This window comes from Setaria viridis, chromosome 9 (assembly GCF_005286985.2).
Source record: "Setaria viridis chromosome 9, Setaria_viridis_v4.0, whole genome shotgun sequence".
Lineage (NCBI taxonomy): Eukaryota > Viridiplantae > Streptophyta > Magnoliopsida > Poales > Poaceae > Setaria > Setaria viridis.
The window spans coordinates 9,677,383-9,690,603 of NC_048271.2; the positions used below are offsets into that span (position 1 = coordinate 9,677,383).

At 48.8% G+C, this 13,221-nt stretch overlaps 2 protein-coding genes across 2 annotated transcripts; both read left to right on the plus strand.

Moving 5' to 3' along the window:
• The first annotated feature begins 1,223 nt into the window (after window positions 1-1,223).
• On the plus strand, window positions 1,224-4,856 carry LOC117835894 (membrin-11). Its single transcript, XM_034715220.2, has 4 exons — window positions 1,224-1,613; window positions 3,823-3,943; window positions 4,035-4,184; window positions 4,293-4,856. Exons 1-4 carry the CDS (start codon window positions 1,321-1,323, stop codon window positions 4,452-4,454), a joined length of 726 nt encoding a protein of 241 aa, XP_034571111.1. The 5' UTR covers window positions 1,224-1,320; the 3' UTR covers window positions 4,455-4,856.
• A 1,308-nt stretch (window positions 4,857-6,164) lies between these two features.
• Window positions 6,165-10,420, plus strand: LOC117839980 (plant cysteine oxidase 2). Its single transcript, XM_034720432.2, has 3 exons — window positions 6,165-6,918; window positions 9,422-9,549; window positions 9,693-10,420. The coding sequence occupies exons 1-3, from the start codon at window positions 6,663-6,665 to the stop codon at window positions 10,254-10,256; spliced, it is 948 nt and encodes a 315-aa protein (XP_034576323.1). The 5' UTR covers window positions 6,165-6,662; the 3' UTR covers window positions 10,257-10,420.
• The last annotated feature ends 2,801 nt before the right edge of the window (window positions 10,421-13,221 follow it).

Here is a 13,221-nt window from a genome sequence, read left to right on the forward strand (position 1 = left end):
TCGCCGCCCGCCCGCCGCCGCACCCGTCGCCCGTCGCCGCCCGCCGCCGTCGCCGCTCGCCGCCCGTCGCCACGCCCGCCGCCGCCCGCTGCCGCCCACCGCCGCGCCCGTCGCCTGTCGCCACCCGCCGCCCACCCCGCCGCCCGTCGCCTGTCGCCACCCGCCGCCCACCCCGCCGCCCGTCGCCGCCCAGCCCGCCGCCCATGGAGGGTCTCCCGTGTGCGGCACAGTGCAATGGAAAAAAGGGAAGAAGAAAATGGGATAGAGAGGATGACAAGTTGGGCCTTAATTGGGGTGCAACAATGGCAATCCACACTGAAATCGATCTTTTTTGGAGCTGAGAGCACCCATCTAGCCAAACACCCTATTTTTGTTCTGGAGTTTTGGAGCGGAGCTGGCTCCATGTGGAGTTCTGAAGTGGAGCAGCTCCACCCGGATTTGGAGCCATGCCAAACAGGGCCTAAAACTCGGTGCTCTTTAATATAAACAACTAATTCTGGGTTCCGTATTACTCTCAGGTCTTGATTACTTTTGCAAAATTTATCCATAGCTCCTCTCGGTAATTCTATCAACTCATCTACACGTCCTTTTCTCATTACCTGATTCATATTTTCTAGACGACATCATATCCTACAGTGCTAAAATTATTATAGATACACAATAGTTATAAATCAGTTGAGATTAAATAACTTGTGATAGTGAATTAATGGTATGGAGAATTGTGAATTGGCAATCGAATCACCTGATCACATAAGCGAATTGACGATCTCTTAACTGATCTCCGCCCGTTCACTGTTTCGCCGAGGGGCGGCGAGCGCGCAATGCGAGCGAAAGAGAGGACCAGCGGCAGGATAAGGCGATAGGGACGAGGGAGTGCGGTAAATGAATTGGACCTTTTTTTACCATGAAGTGGGCCCACCTTAATGTTATTTTTTACTGTAAACTACTGTGAGTGGGGTAGTAATAAATGCTATCTTTTTCGAGACCCCACCTCAATACTATTTGAAACATAAGTATTACTCTTACTCTAAAAATTGTGTTACGAGTTACTTGTATCCGCGGATTTGGCCCTGGGATTTGGGGTCCGGGGTGGCCGCACACCCTGCCCCCTACTCCCCTAGGCCAGGCCCTGCATGCCACCTGTCACCTTCCACGTCACAGCTCCATCGCGGTCCCACCTCCCGGTCTCTACTTTCCATCCCTTCAAAATTGATCTCATTCAAAATATGCAAAACAGGAGAGGGGGAAAACGAAGAAAGCAAAAGGAAAGGAAGAAACCTCTCTCCTTCCTCGATACCGACGACACCGACCGCCGCGGCGATGGAATACTCCGGCGGCGGCGGCGGCGGAGCGACGCTGTCAGAGATGTACCAGAGCGCGCGGCGGCTGCTGCTCTCGGCACGCGACGGCGTGGCCCGCGTCGAGCGCCTCGCCTCGGCGCCCACCTCGTCCTCCTACTCCTCGGCGCCTCTCGTCGGCGGCGGCGGCGCCCCGGACCCTGCGGTCGCCGAGGGGGTGCGGCGGGAGGTGGCGCAGATCCAGGGGCTGTGCGCGCAGATGGATCGGCTCTGGCGGTCCATCCCCGCCAAGGGCCAGCGGGACCTCTGGAAGAGGTGAGGATCATATCTTCCCTAGATCCCTGATTCCTCTAAGCTGCTCCGTTATAATTTCTTGCGCCGAACGTCGATTGGTGGTGAGGTGACAGAGATCTCGCAGCGCTTGGGTTCTAGGTGTGATGCAGATCACAGCTTTATCACACGAAACTTTGTGGTAATATTTGCTTGTTCAGTTGCTAGGACGTGAAGTTTTGTGTCAAGAGGGAGTAGTTGAACTTGATTTACCATGACCTTAGGCATTTGCGTGGATCATTTATGCAATACGAATGTTGTTTTGTACTACCTGGTACATTGCTACTAGGTTGGCTGCCATTGGATTTGCCATGCAGCATTTAAGTCAGTTATGCATTGGGAAGTGATGAAAGAATCAGCATGTCGAATCTGTCGTTAGCGTGTCTACTTCAGTGCTTTTCTTGACTGAAAATCAGATTAATAGCTTTTATATTATTGTATTTCTGCTCTACATAATGGTTAATAGGCGCTGTATAAATGAACTAAGTATTGATGGGATACTGGTAGTTTCATAATCCCAATGGGGGTTTCATAGGAGTTTCATTCTTATTTAATGATGTAACACATCAGCAATTTTGATGACATGGCATGCTAATTATGAAGAGAGAGAGCGGGAAGGAGTTTCATAACTCTGTATACGCTGATTCTAAGACTATGAAACCTGATGAAACTGACATTGGGGGCTAGAGAGTTTCATCTCATCTCATCTCATCACGTCCAATCACATGCCTCACAATTAAATAGTATGTCTAGCCTATGAAACCATGAAATGAAACTCTGCATTGGGAGACATTATTTCATTCATCTACTTAAACCTCTTTTGATGACATGTCACTCTTGGAAACTGTGAGATGAAACTCCCCACTGGGAATAGCCTTAGTGTGTCTACTTCAGTGCTTTTCTTGACTGAAAGTCAGATTAATAGCTTTTATATTATTGTATTTCTGCTCTACATAATGGTTAATAGGCGCTGTATAAATGAACTAAGTATTGATGGGATACTGGTATTCTCATCGGACCTAGAACATATTTTCATTTTCGTATGAGCCAGAGATTTTAATTGAATGTGCTTACTTCTTAGTGGAATGAGTGCCTCCCAGCACATGCTTTGCTTCTGTCATGAGCCAGGAATTTTAACTGGATTTTTCTTCCTAAACACTGGGAGTAAACAAAGCAACAAGTAGAAATCTTACACTATCAACTTCATTAGTTCATTGCCAAATGTGAAATCAAGGGTGCAACTTAAGCTGATTAGGGTGCGGCGTTATAACCACCACCAACTTGATCTGTCACACTTAATGTTAGTGTTGCTAGAGTGCTAGACATGTAACTTAATGTTAATTCAATGGTTAATCAGCAAAAAGAATATTGTGTTGCACTCCAATTTCATAGTTCATGTTAGGAAACTTAACTTAATTTTGCAAGAATTTGGATAAGCAATCATGCAAGCAGACATGTATGGTTTTCCTTTCCTATTCACTTCTAATTGTTTAGCAGTACTTATGTTTGCATATTAACCTTCAGGGTGCATTAAAATGTTGCAACTATGCAGTAAACTATACATCCTTGATTTTTGGAACCTTGGACTTACCCTTAATACCAAATAGTGCCACTTGACGTTCTAATTGCATATGGGAGTAATCTTCCCCATTACCAGATCTTGTAGTACTTTTGTATGGATTTGGTGTTCGAAATTTGAACCACACACTGGATCACAGGAAACTGTTCTTGTATGCACTTACCTTCTGGGATATCAATTTCTGGTTCCATTTAAAAAGATAAAGTTTCTAGTGCTATGTCATTTAGTTTTAGTCTGCAATAGCAGAACTAATAACTTCTAATATGCTGAGATCTTTAGAACTGTGCCGTGTAGCAATGCTGCATGAACTGTCCAAGTTGGTCATACTCCTGGCTCTGAATTTTGCAGAAACTGTGTAATCATTATAAGGGTTGTCTGTTTCTCACTGATATTCTAAGTTTGAAACCTTGATCTCTCCTTCTGAAGTGCTGAGGGTTGCCAACTTGCTATTTCCCACATTGTGTCAGACGAATGCTGTAGGATATGCATTAGGTTGTGAAGTTCACTCCCCCCTGCTGCATGTCGGAAGTTTAGTTTGTGTAGATGGTAGGAGTAGGAGTTCTGTAGATGAGGTTTACCAAGTTTATAACACCTTATTTTGTGTTGTCTTGGCAGAAAAGTGGAGCAACTGTCTGAAGAGGTTGATTCACTGAAGGAAACCCTTGACAGGCATACTTTGCGTCAAAAAAAGCGGATTCTGGAAGCAAAAGAAAGGGCAGAGCTATTTGAGAGAGCTGTAAGAAATTCTTCAAGCAAAGCTTGATTCATTTTATTTTCTGTATTATGATTTCAATTGATTAATAAAGAGTTGAAAATTGCTGTTGCAGAATGGTGAGTCCTCACATGTCCTTCGAATATTTGATGATGAAGCCCAGGCAATGCAGTCAGCTCGTAGCTCCTCGCGTATGCTTGAAGAAGCTTATGAGACAGGCGTCGCTATCCTTCACAAATATGCAGACCAGAGGGATCGGCTTAAGGTTAAAAAAACTACTGAAAAACAGAATATTTCTGAGGCCACAATCAACCATCATTGCTTTCGATGCTCTAACTTCTGCTTGCTGATATCCACCTTCACTGTATTGCAGAGTGCTCAAAGGAAAGCTTTGGATGTCCTGAACACTGTTGGCCTATCAAACTCTGTTTTGAAGCTTATCGAGAGGCGGCACCGTGTGGACAAGTGGATCGCATATGCTGGCATGATCATCACCGTAGTCGTGATGATTGCATTTTGGCGGTTGACACATTAGATCTGCACTCTGTTTGTTAACTTTCAGTTTGAGATATGATATGTGCAAATCGGGAAAATAGGCCAGATAATCAGCTGGTGAGAGTTTCGTGCTGGTCGTGGACCAGTCTAAGCTTGCTCTAGTTGGTCCTCTGTGTGCACTGTTTTGATCAGTTGATGGCCTCACAAGTGTAAAAGCATATTCTTCACGGCATCTTTACAGGTTCAACGCAGGCATCCATGTTGGTTAAGTATTCAGATTCCTCCTTTGTATGCACACCGCTGTGTAGTCTATTGCTACAACTTTCATGTAAGTACACATGCTTGCGCTTGATGCAAAAGTGTAATGCCACTGTCTGTTTCTGTACAAAACATTGTTTTCATAGCATATGAAATGGAACTAGGATTCATCCGTGGAAGAAAATCCGAAGTACGTACTGTATGAACTAGGAACCGAATAGGACAATCCTATTATACCTTCAGAAGAATAACATAAATACATGAATCCTGGACATTCAGATGTAAATGTCCCGGCTCGATTGGAATGACGAGTTTTTCCGTTTTCCACCACGAATCCCGCTGAAACGTTGGACCTCCACCGCTCCACGTCGTGATGGTTGGTTAGTTGAAAGTTGAAACACAAAAAACGTAGGTTTTTTCAACACTTAAAAGCTAAATAACTAGGAGTAATTTTCAGGGTTAAGAATCTTCTTTGCTGGAGACGAAATAAGTTACTTTTTTGGGCTGAACCTCGTATGAAAAGAAGGAAACTACTACTCACACCGATTTGAGTTTGCATATAAGGTCTATACGGTAGAGCTCCATCTGATTCTAATTCTTTATGGGAGATGATTATCTGAGAGAAGTGATTCTATGGTTAAAAGTGATTCTCTTTGATTCTTTAGTATAAACTCTTGAAATCAGGATGGAGAATTGCTTCACAGAACCAAGAAAAGCTACTTTTTTTTTCCGCTCCCAGACTCTTATTCATTTCAGAGAATCACTTCACAAAATCAGCGAAGAATCACTTCTCTCTGAAAAACCGTTTGGCAGAGCTCCTGCTGTAATCAGCAGAGAATCAGTTTTGGAAGCTCTGCCAAACGCACCCTAAGCGACACGGGTATCATTCCGAAAATACAATTGACTACTGAATTTTGTTATTAATATTTATAAACCTACCAACAAATATTTTTATGAAACTACTCTTCTAGGCAAATATTCTCATAATAAAATTTTCATGTACTCGAACTCACCGCATAAAAAATGCGACTTATATGAATGCATGGTTGATTACAGTAATCCTGGACGTAACTTATTTGTGACTGCTAGGAGTATTAGATGCCTGGATCAAAGATTAAATGAGTCAAATGGACTTGAGGAGTCGTCCCTTCGTTCCAAATTGTAGATCGTTTTAGATTTTTTAAATTTATAGATATTATTATGCATGTATATGTCTAGGTGCATAATAATAATACGTATGAACTAAAAAATCAAAACGATCTATAATTTAGGACGGAGAGAGTAGCTAACTAATCAGCGTATGAAAAAATTGTAGACTTGAAAGACGAAATTAGGGCGAAAAAAAAAAGCCTAAACCATTCCTGCGTGTTCAAACATATGTTTCCTCTTTGGTTGCTCGTACAAACAACGTTGGTCTCGCTAGCGTTCACACGGCAAGCTGACAAGCAATCAACTTACCAGTTCTGCTTCTGCCGCTCGTCCCTCTCTGGAGTTCGGATCGCATCGCACCAGCAGCAGGGCGCATCCTAGCCGTCCATCCGGTCCCCGGGCCCCGCCAGGCGCTGGAGCGGTTTCCCCGCGAAAACGCGGGCGCCCCCGCCCCGGGGGAGCAGATCGACCAGCCAAACCTTCCTCGCCCGTCCTGCAACCCGAGGTCACGTCCGCGGTTCCGAGGAAAAATCCACTACTGCTGGTATCACCGCTCCGCGTCGTTCCGGACCCCGCCGGGCTAGGCCCCCCACCATGCCGATCGCCCGCGGTTTTTCACCACACCACTGGAATCGCCTGCGCCGAGCTAGCTACAGCCTACAGGCTGCTCTCTTTATACTAGTCCCCCGCATGCTCCTGCTTACCCGTCGTCTAGCTCCGATCCATTTTCTGCCGCGCCGTTGTTCTTGCTCGGCGCGACGTATCCGCGAACGGGCCGGGGGGGAGAAGACTTCCTCTTGATTGATCTGCCGCGGGCTGCTGTTCGGCCGTACATGTGTTGATGATGGTGGCGGAAGGCCGGAGCCGCGGCGGCGGCGGCGCGGATGGGGTGATGAAGGGGCGGAGGGATGCTAGCAGGCGGCGACTGAGCGGAGGCGTGAGCGTGCGGCGGCGCGTCAGGGCGGTGGACGCGACCGCGCCAGCGCCGACGACGACGACGCCGCTCCAGCGGCTGCTCGCGGCGTGCCGGCGCGCGTTCGGGGGTCCCGGGACCGTGCCGGCGCCAGACGACGTCGCCCTCATCAGAGGCATCATCGGTACGTGCATGAACCGAACGTGGCTGCATCGTCTGTTTACGATACTCTGTTCTCAGTAGCAACATCTTCGAGTTACTATCCTTAGTATACTATGAGTACTGCTCCGACTTGTCATTGTACCGGAATTAAGAAGTAGAATTTCTGAACCTTTTGGCTTTGCGCCAAAGTGCAAGTAAATATCAGCCGATCGAGAATTTGTTCTTGTTGGAAGGCAAGAACATTATTTGTTTGCCTGTTCCTCCTCATCATGATTCATGAGCATGAGCACACAGGTTTGCTGCACCGGTACATGGATCAGATCTGCTGCACCCTGATTCAGAGCAGCATGCAGCAGCTTCTCAAGCCCCTTTTCTGTGCCGTCACTCATGGCCTTTTCTGTTCTGGTTATCTGCATGCCACCGTGCATGGGCATGGCAGCATCTGGTTTCAAGTTTTGACTACTCTGATGAATTGGGTTGGGCACGGCATCACAGATAGTATGTATTTCAACTAGCTATCAACTACGCGCGCGTGTGTATATATATATATATATATATATTTCTTTTTTTAATTGTATTTAAATGTGTGGCAGATCACAGATCAACGACCTTATTTTTTTAAAAACGAGGCCAAAACCATACATCGCTCGGTTAATTTGGGAAAACCGGGCTAAAACCATGACGAGCTACCTAGCACCACGTCCTAGCACAAGGACGGACTTTGTGGCATAACCACGGATAACAACAACACCTTATCCTAGTACAAGGACAGAATTTGTGGCATAACCACGGGTGACAACGTACACCCTAGCAAAATGTGGCTAAACCACATATAACAACACATCAAGACTCAACATCAAGCACCTCCATGGCATCACCTTGAGCTTGGTAGCTGCAATTACATTTGAGACCTCAATAAGCGACGCCTACAGGTAGACGCGATGTTGAAGACGCCGCTGTCGCCAGTCTGTTGAACCGGAGCATGATTTTCATCTGAAGGTCTCTCATAGTTGCAGTAGGAGTACGACGATACCTCCAAGAAGGCGAGAGGCATTGAGGACGTCGTCGTTGGTGGCACCGACAAGAAGTCGTGCACTGCTTTTGCTGAAATCTCCTACCAATGCTGCTCGGTGAACCTGGCGAGCAGGAGCCGCATGATGGCATACGACACTGCTGCAGCGAGGCTAAGACGTTCTCAGCAGCGAGGCTCGTCACCCCTGAGCGCACAGGTCTGGCCACTTGTGGAAGGCCAGCTCTTGCGTTGTGCAGCCGCCTCCGCCAGGGAGCCACCAGATCCGGCTGTGCGCGAGCTGCCGGTGTCCACTGTCGGCGCAGGGTGCAACAACTGCAGGTGTAGTGCCCCACCGGTGACCGGTCCATGGTTGCTCCATCCATGCCATCAATGGCCAGATTCGGAGCCTCCGAGGCCGGAACCGGCCATGGAGAGGGTACCTTTGTTGTTGCTCGGTCGATTTGTGTTGATTTGTGTCTTGGAGGAGACCACCGAGGACGACGGCCAGCAGCAGCACCGTCCCGCTACCGGCTCCAGCCCTGAGCACAAAGCCTCAGGCCAATGTGGACGGATGCTGCCGTACAACCTCCGTCCAGCAGCAGCACTGCTCGCCACCGACTCTTGCTCCGAGCACACCACGCCACACATCGGCGCGGAGCCTTGGACCAATGTGGACGGTCGCCACGATACAGCCTCCGTCCGGCAGCAACTGCCGGCCATCGACGCCGGACAGATCGCCCCTGGCACCACACCGGCCACTGAGGACGACGTCCGGCACAACACCGCTAGCCGTTGGCTCCGGCCCTGAGCGAACGAGCAACCACTTGCCGCTGCCGTTGCGCACACCTGCCCTGCAATGGCGACAACGACAACTAGGGACTCCCTTCCCCCCACAACATCAATCACCATGGCAGAAGCTTGATGTGAGGGTGGGGAGCATGGATATGAACAGAGGTTGCTTGGGGCGGGGGGGGGGGGGGTGTTGAGCACCTAAGATTCAAACAAAAAGAAAGGAGAACAGGAGGAGAGGAGGGGGAGCTGCGAGCTGCGAGCAAAGGCCGACTTCGGCCTCGCTGGCCGGAGGAGGAGGAGGCTTTTGTGGGGTGGTTTTTGGGGCGGCACAGGGGCCCCTCCTGTCAGCCTGCGAGGTGACGCGGAGGGGACGACGCGGAGAGTAGAAGTGATCAACAAACAACTCTATAGAGATTGAGCCGTGTGTCTCTCTCTATATATTTCAATTTTCAACTAGATTCATTTGGTTCGTGCCTTCCCGTTCAAAATAAAAAAGATTAATTTCGTGTCACACATGTTCTTATTTATCATCGATCTGAAGACGCTGGTATTGCCACCAGGTGGTAAATCTTCGATCCACAGTTTTGATGCGTGGTAGTCTCCTCTCGATGGCTTGACGGGCTTTACTTTTTCAGACATCTTTTTTCTTGTACGCGCTGTTGTGCATTTCGGGCTCAGTCAAGAATCGGCCTTGACCACTTAGTCGTGTGTTCGTTTGCAGACAAGATGGGACCAGAAGACGTGCACCTGAGCGCCGTCACCAAGGCCGCCGCCGCTTGTGGCGTCCAAAGGCGACGGCGCCGCCCGATCATCACGCGAACCACCATCTACGAATGCACAAACTTCTCGGTACGTACAGAATGATCGATCGAGGACTGACATGTGTTGATCTTCTCATCAAATTAAAGGGGCCTGGTAACAGCTCGTGACAAGGATATATGGTATTTCCCATTGATTTCTTGGTCCGATCGATATGATGCCTCCGCATGCAGGTCGTGGTCTTCCTCCTGCCCCCGGGCGCGGTCATCCCGCTGCACGACCACCGGGGGATGACGGTGTTCAGCAAGCTCCTCCTCGGCTCGCTCCACGTCACCTCCTACGACTGGGCCACCGGCGCCGGCGCCGGGGCCGACGACGACCCTCCCGTCGTCGGCGGCGCTCCGGCCGCCCCCGGTGCTCCCCCGGCGCTGACGACGAGGCTGGCGAGGCTGGTGCTGGACGCCGACCTCCGCGCGCCGTGCGGCACGCTGGTGCTGTTCCCGGAGTCCGGCGGCAACATGCACCGGTTCGCCGCGTCCACGGCGTGCGCGGTCCTCGACGTCCTCGGCCCGCCCTACTCCGGCGACCGGGACTGCACCTACTACCAGGACCTCCCGTACTGCCCCCAGTCCCATCGTCTGCTCGCCGGCGCAGATGATGAGGAGGCCGCCGGCGTCGACGACACCGCACGCGCCGCGGATGAGCAACGTCGTCGTCTGGGGTGGCTGGTGGAGACGGGCAAGCCCAGGGAGCTGGAGATGTACGAGGTGCCGTACAAGGGCCCTCCGATCCTGTAGAAGAAGAAGAACCCTGCAGAAGACAGCTGAGATCGATCAGATGATATGCAGCTAGCGCAGAACGCAGATGCATGCATGTGCATGCCGTGTGCTTTCGTTCCCAAACAGTTTCAGAACGCAGCGCAGACCTCTTCCAGTCTGCTGATCTGTAACCGTGTTGGCTACTCCTGTAGGTTTTCTTGTCCGGCCCCGTGAGCAGTGGCCAGTGGGCGAGCCCTCCACCCGGTTTCCGGAATTGGCAACCCAGCGTGCCGCCGGCTGCTCCCACATCTGGTTTCTTTCGCCATCGCAGCTACTTGATCTGGTATACTTAGGCGATCGCACACCTAACTACTCTTGGCCTACACTTGTTCCTTTTGGGCTGCTAACCTTAGTTTATCTCAAAGTTGCCGTCCCTTTTTTCTTTTTTTGCTCAATTGGTTTGGCTAGATGTGCATGCCGCACACAGACCCACACAACACAAGCGACGTGCTCCCTCGTGTACCCAAGGGTGTGCCTTCATCGGGCACCTCAAAGTTGCCGTCCCAGTCCCACCTTCGTTCCCTTTCTTTGCCGTCCGGTCCGTCTTTGGGAACTTTGCAGTGAAAACAACGCCTACGCTGGATGGATCTCGGAGTCGTCCTGCTACGTCATCTCTACTCGATCTCTATGATTTGGACGAGGCAATTGTACGTGCGTATATGGCAAAAGCAAGGGCATGCATTATTGGTGCCGTTCTGAAATCTGAACAAAGCGCAGGCAAGAGGATCGGACCTGGAAGCCAATCCAATTGGCCAAGTTCAGTTCTTGACCAGACTGCTTCAATAAACTCCAAAAACATGCTTGCCAGTTGCCACTGCCAGGCGCGGTGACGGCGATAGGAGACCAGACGAAGTCGATATGATTTGTTATGTGTACAGAATATTTAAGGAATTATTTAAGGTTTGAGATTTTGTAGAACATAATCATACCAAGAGAGAACAATGTGAAGACGTAAATTTCTACTAGTATATAATAACAACACATAGGGAGCGGCCGTCGGCTCAAGTGCTCAGCTCGTTAGAGGCCATCACTTGGCATGGTAGTTCATTAGCACGGTGATATTCGAGTTCTTGACCACACTTTACCTTGTGTTGCAGGAGCTACCATGGGCATTGAACCATCCAGTAGAACTGGGGGTTTGATCCAGCAATTGACCCTCCAGATGCCGGAGGGAATCCGGAGGTAGCTGCTGAAGCGATGTGGTGGGACGCCAAAATGGAATTAGAATGCATGCATGAGCTTGTTGACAGAAAAACAAATTAGCAGTGATAAATGACGACAGCGACGGTGGTGGCAATGCTACAAAGTAGACTTTTTTAATTGTGCTTATCATGGTTAGTCGTATAACCTTTTCTTTGTAGCATCATAGCATGCATCAGGTTGTGAGATGTAATCAAGCATCTATGTCATGACCTAATTAAAAGCTCAATTAGTGGTCATGTTGGTTATAGTGGAACATTGTCGTTAGGGTTTTGGAGTCCTAGCTAGACACCGTGTGTCTCACAAAGATTCTTCTAGGGTGAGTATGCAAGCGTGAAGCGTGTGTCAGTGTATGTCTTTATCTGTACCGTGTTTCACAAAAAAGTGAAACTTGATTGTTAGGGGTTGGTAAAGAAATCAAAAGATAGGTGAAGAATGCTGGTGCAGTGTCCCATGCGTGTGTGTACTGAAAAAAAAATACTGATGCTGATCTCAACTAGTAGCCAGTGAAAGCCACGGGTCAAGTGTAACAACCAATTTTACATGAGAGTTGGTTAACAGCTTGAGATATGGATTGAAATAACAGTAGCCGAATAGCTGGTCCTATATATACCACACTTTGCTGTTTGTTTCTCCTGCGTTATCCTAATCTACTTGCAAAAAAAAAAAAACAAGCTCGTACATGCGTTCTTGCGCAAGTGTGGATTCCACGAGTTCGCGCGCCAATGTGTAGATTTTGGGGCCGATCATATCCATCAGAGCGAGAGGAGTGGCCAGCCTTGGCAAATGCCAGGTAGCAGGCAAGAGCGCGAGGCCGTGAGAGATGATGACAGGTGCGGGTCGCAGGGGCGACGATGATGTCCAGCTGACGGGTTAGGGTTAGCACAGGCGATGGCGCCTCCGCGGATGGCTCTCCAGCGGCTGGAGGCACAGCTTTAGTATGACGGCTCCCGCTAGTCCACCGTGCTGACGGCCGACGTCGTCTCTTTTGTATGCGGCATAACTGGGGTATGCCACTACGATAGAAACCATTTATTTGCGCTGGCACATGAACTACTTTTATTGCGGGCGGGTCTAATTGCGGTGACGAACAAGCATCCGCCGCCATTTGCGCTGGCAGTAGAATGCTGGCGGGAGCCGTCAGGACTGATGTTTTCTACCGCAGTGCGCGTTCTGGCTACCTATTATCATTAGCTAACAAGAAAAATGATTACTTGGAGCAATTTCAGTAGTAACTCTATTGAGGCTCCTACTAAAAAATTAGAGGTTGAGAATAAAAAACTCACTCTAAGTAGGACCCCTACTTGGATGCCTACTCTAAGGAGGCCCATACTCGGCGGTTGTTGCCGTTTCTTTCTAAGAATTTTCACCCTCTCAGCCTACATCCCTTCATCCAGGTTATACGATGCAATGCGAAATCCGCCACCAAACGCACACATAGCTGCGAACAATATTAGCAATTAAATTACCTATGCCAACATCTTCATAAATATATCGCAATTTGGAAGATATATACTCATAACGATAGAGAATAATACAATGAAAGACAAATTCCTGCAACCCATTAACAATTTTGTTCTAAAAAATGACTTATTAACACCTCAAGCCATGGAAAGTGTTTTTGGAAAAGGTTCAAGGTATATGTGAAAAATAGTATGTTAACTAGATACAATTTTTCATGTCCCTAAGCCTATTTCTCTAAGGTCCCGTTTGGATCGTTGGAATTGAATTCCATTCTAATAAT

What these genes read in the sequence shown, in the direction of transcription:
- LOC117835894 (XM_034715220.2), top strand. Translation starts at nt 1,321, where the DNA reads ATGGAATACTCCGGCGGCGGCGGCGGCGGAGCGACGCTGTCAGAGATG. An exon ending in CAGCGGGACCTCTGGAAGAG is followed by an intron (nt 1,614 to 3,822) that starts GTGAGGATCATA and finishes TTGTCTTGGCAG; the next exon opens with AAAAGTGGAGCAACTGTCTG. An exon ending in CAGAGCTATTTGAGAGAGCT is followed by an intron (nt 3,944 to 4,034) that starts GTAAGAAATTCT and finishes TTGCTGTTGCAG; the next exon opens with AATGGTGAGTCCTCACATGT.
- LOC117839980 (XM_034720432.2), top strand. Translation starts at nt 6,663, where the DNA reads ATGATGGTGGCGGAAGGCCGGAGCCGCGGCGGCGGCGGCGCGGATGGG. An exon ending in CCTCATCAGAGGCATCATCG is followed by an intron (nt 6,919 to 9,421) that starts GTACGTGCATGA and finishes GTTCGTTTGCAG; the next exon opens with ACAAGATGGGACCAGAAGAC. An exon ending in ACGAATGCACAAACTTCTCG is followed by an intron (nt 9,550 to 9,692) that starts GTACGTACAGAA and finishes CTCCGCATGCAG; the next exon opens with GTCGTGGTCTTCCTCCTGCC.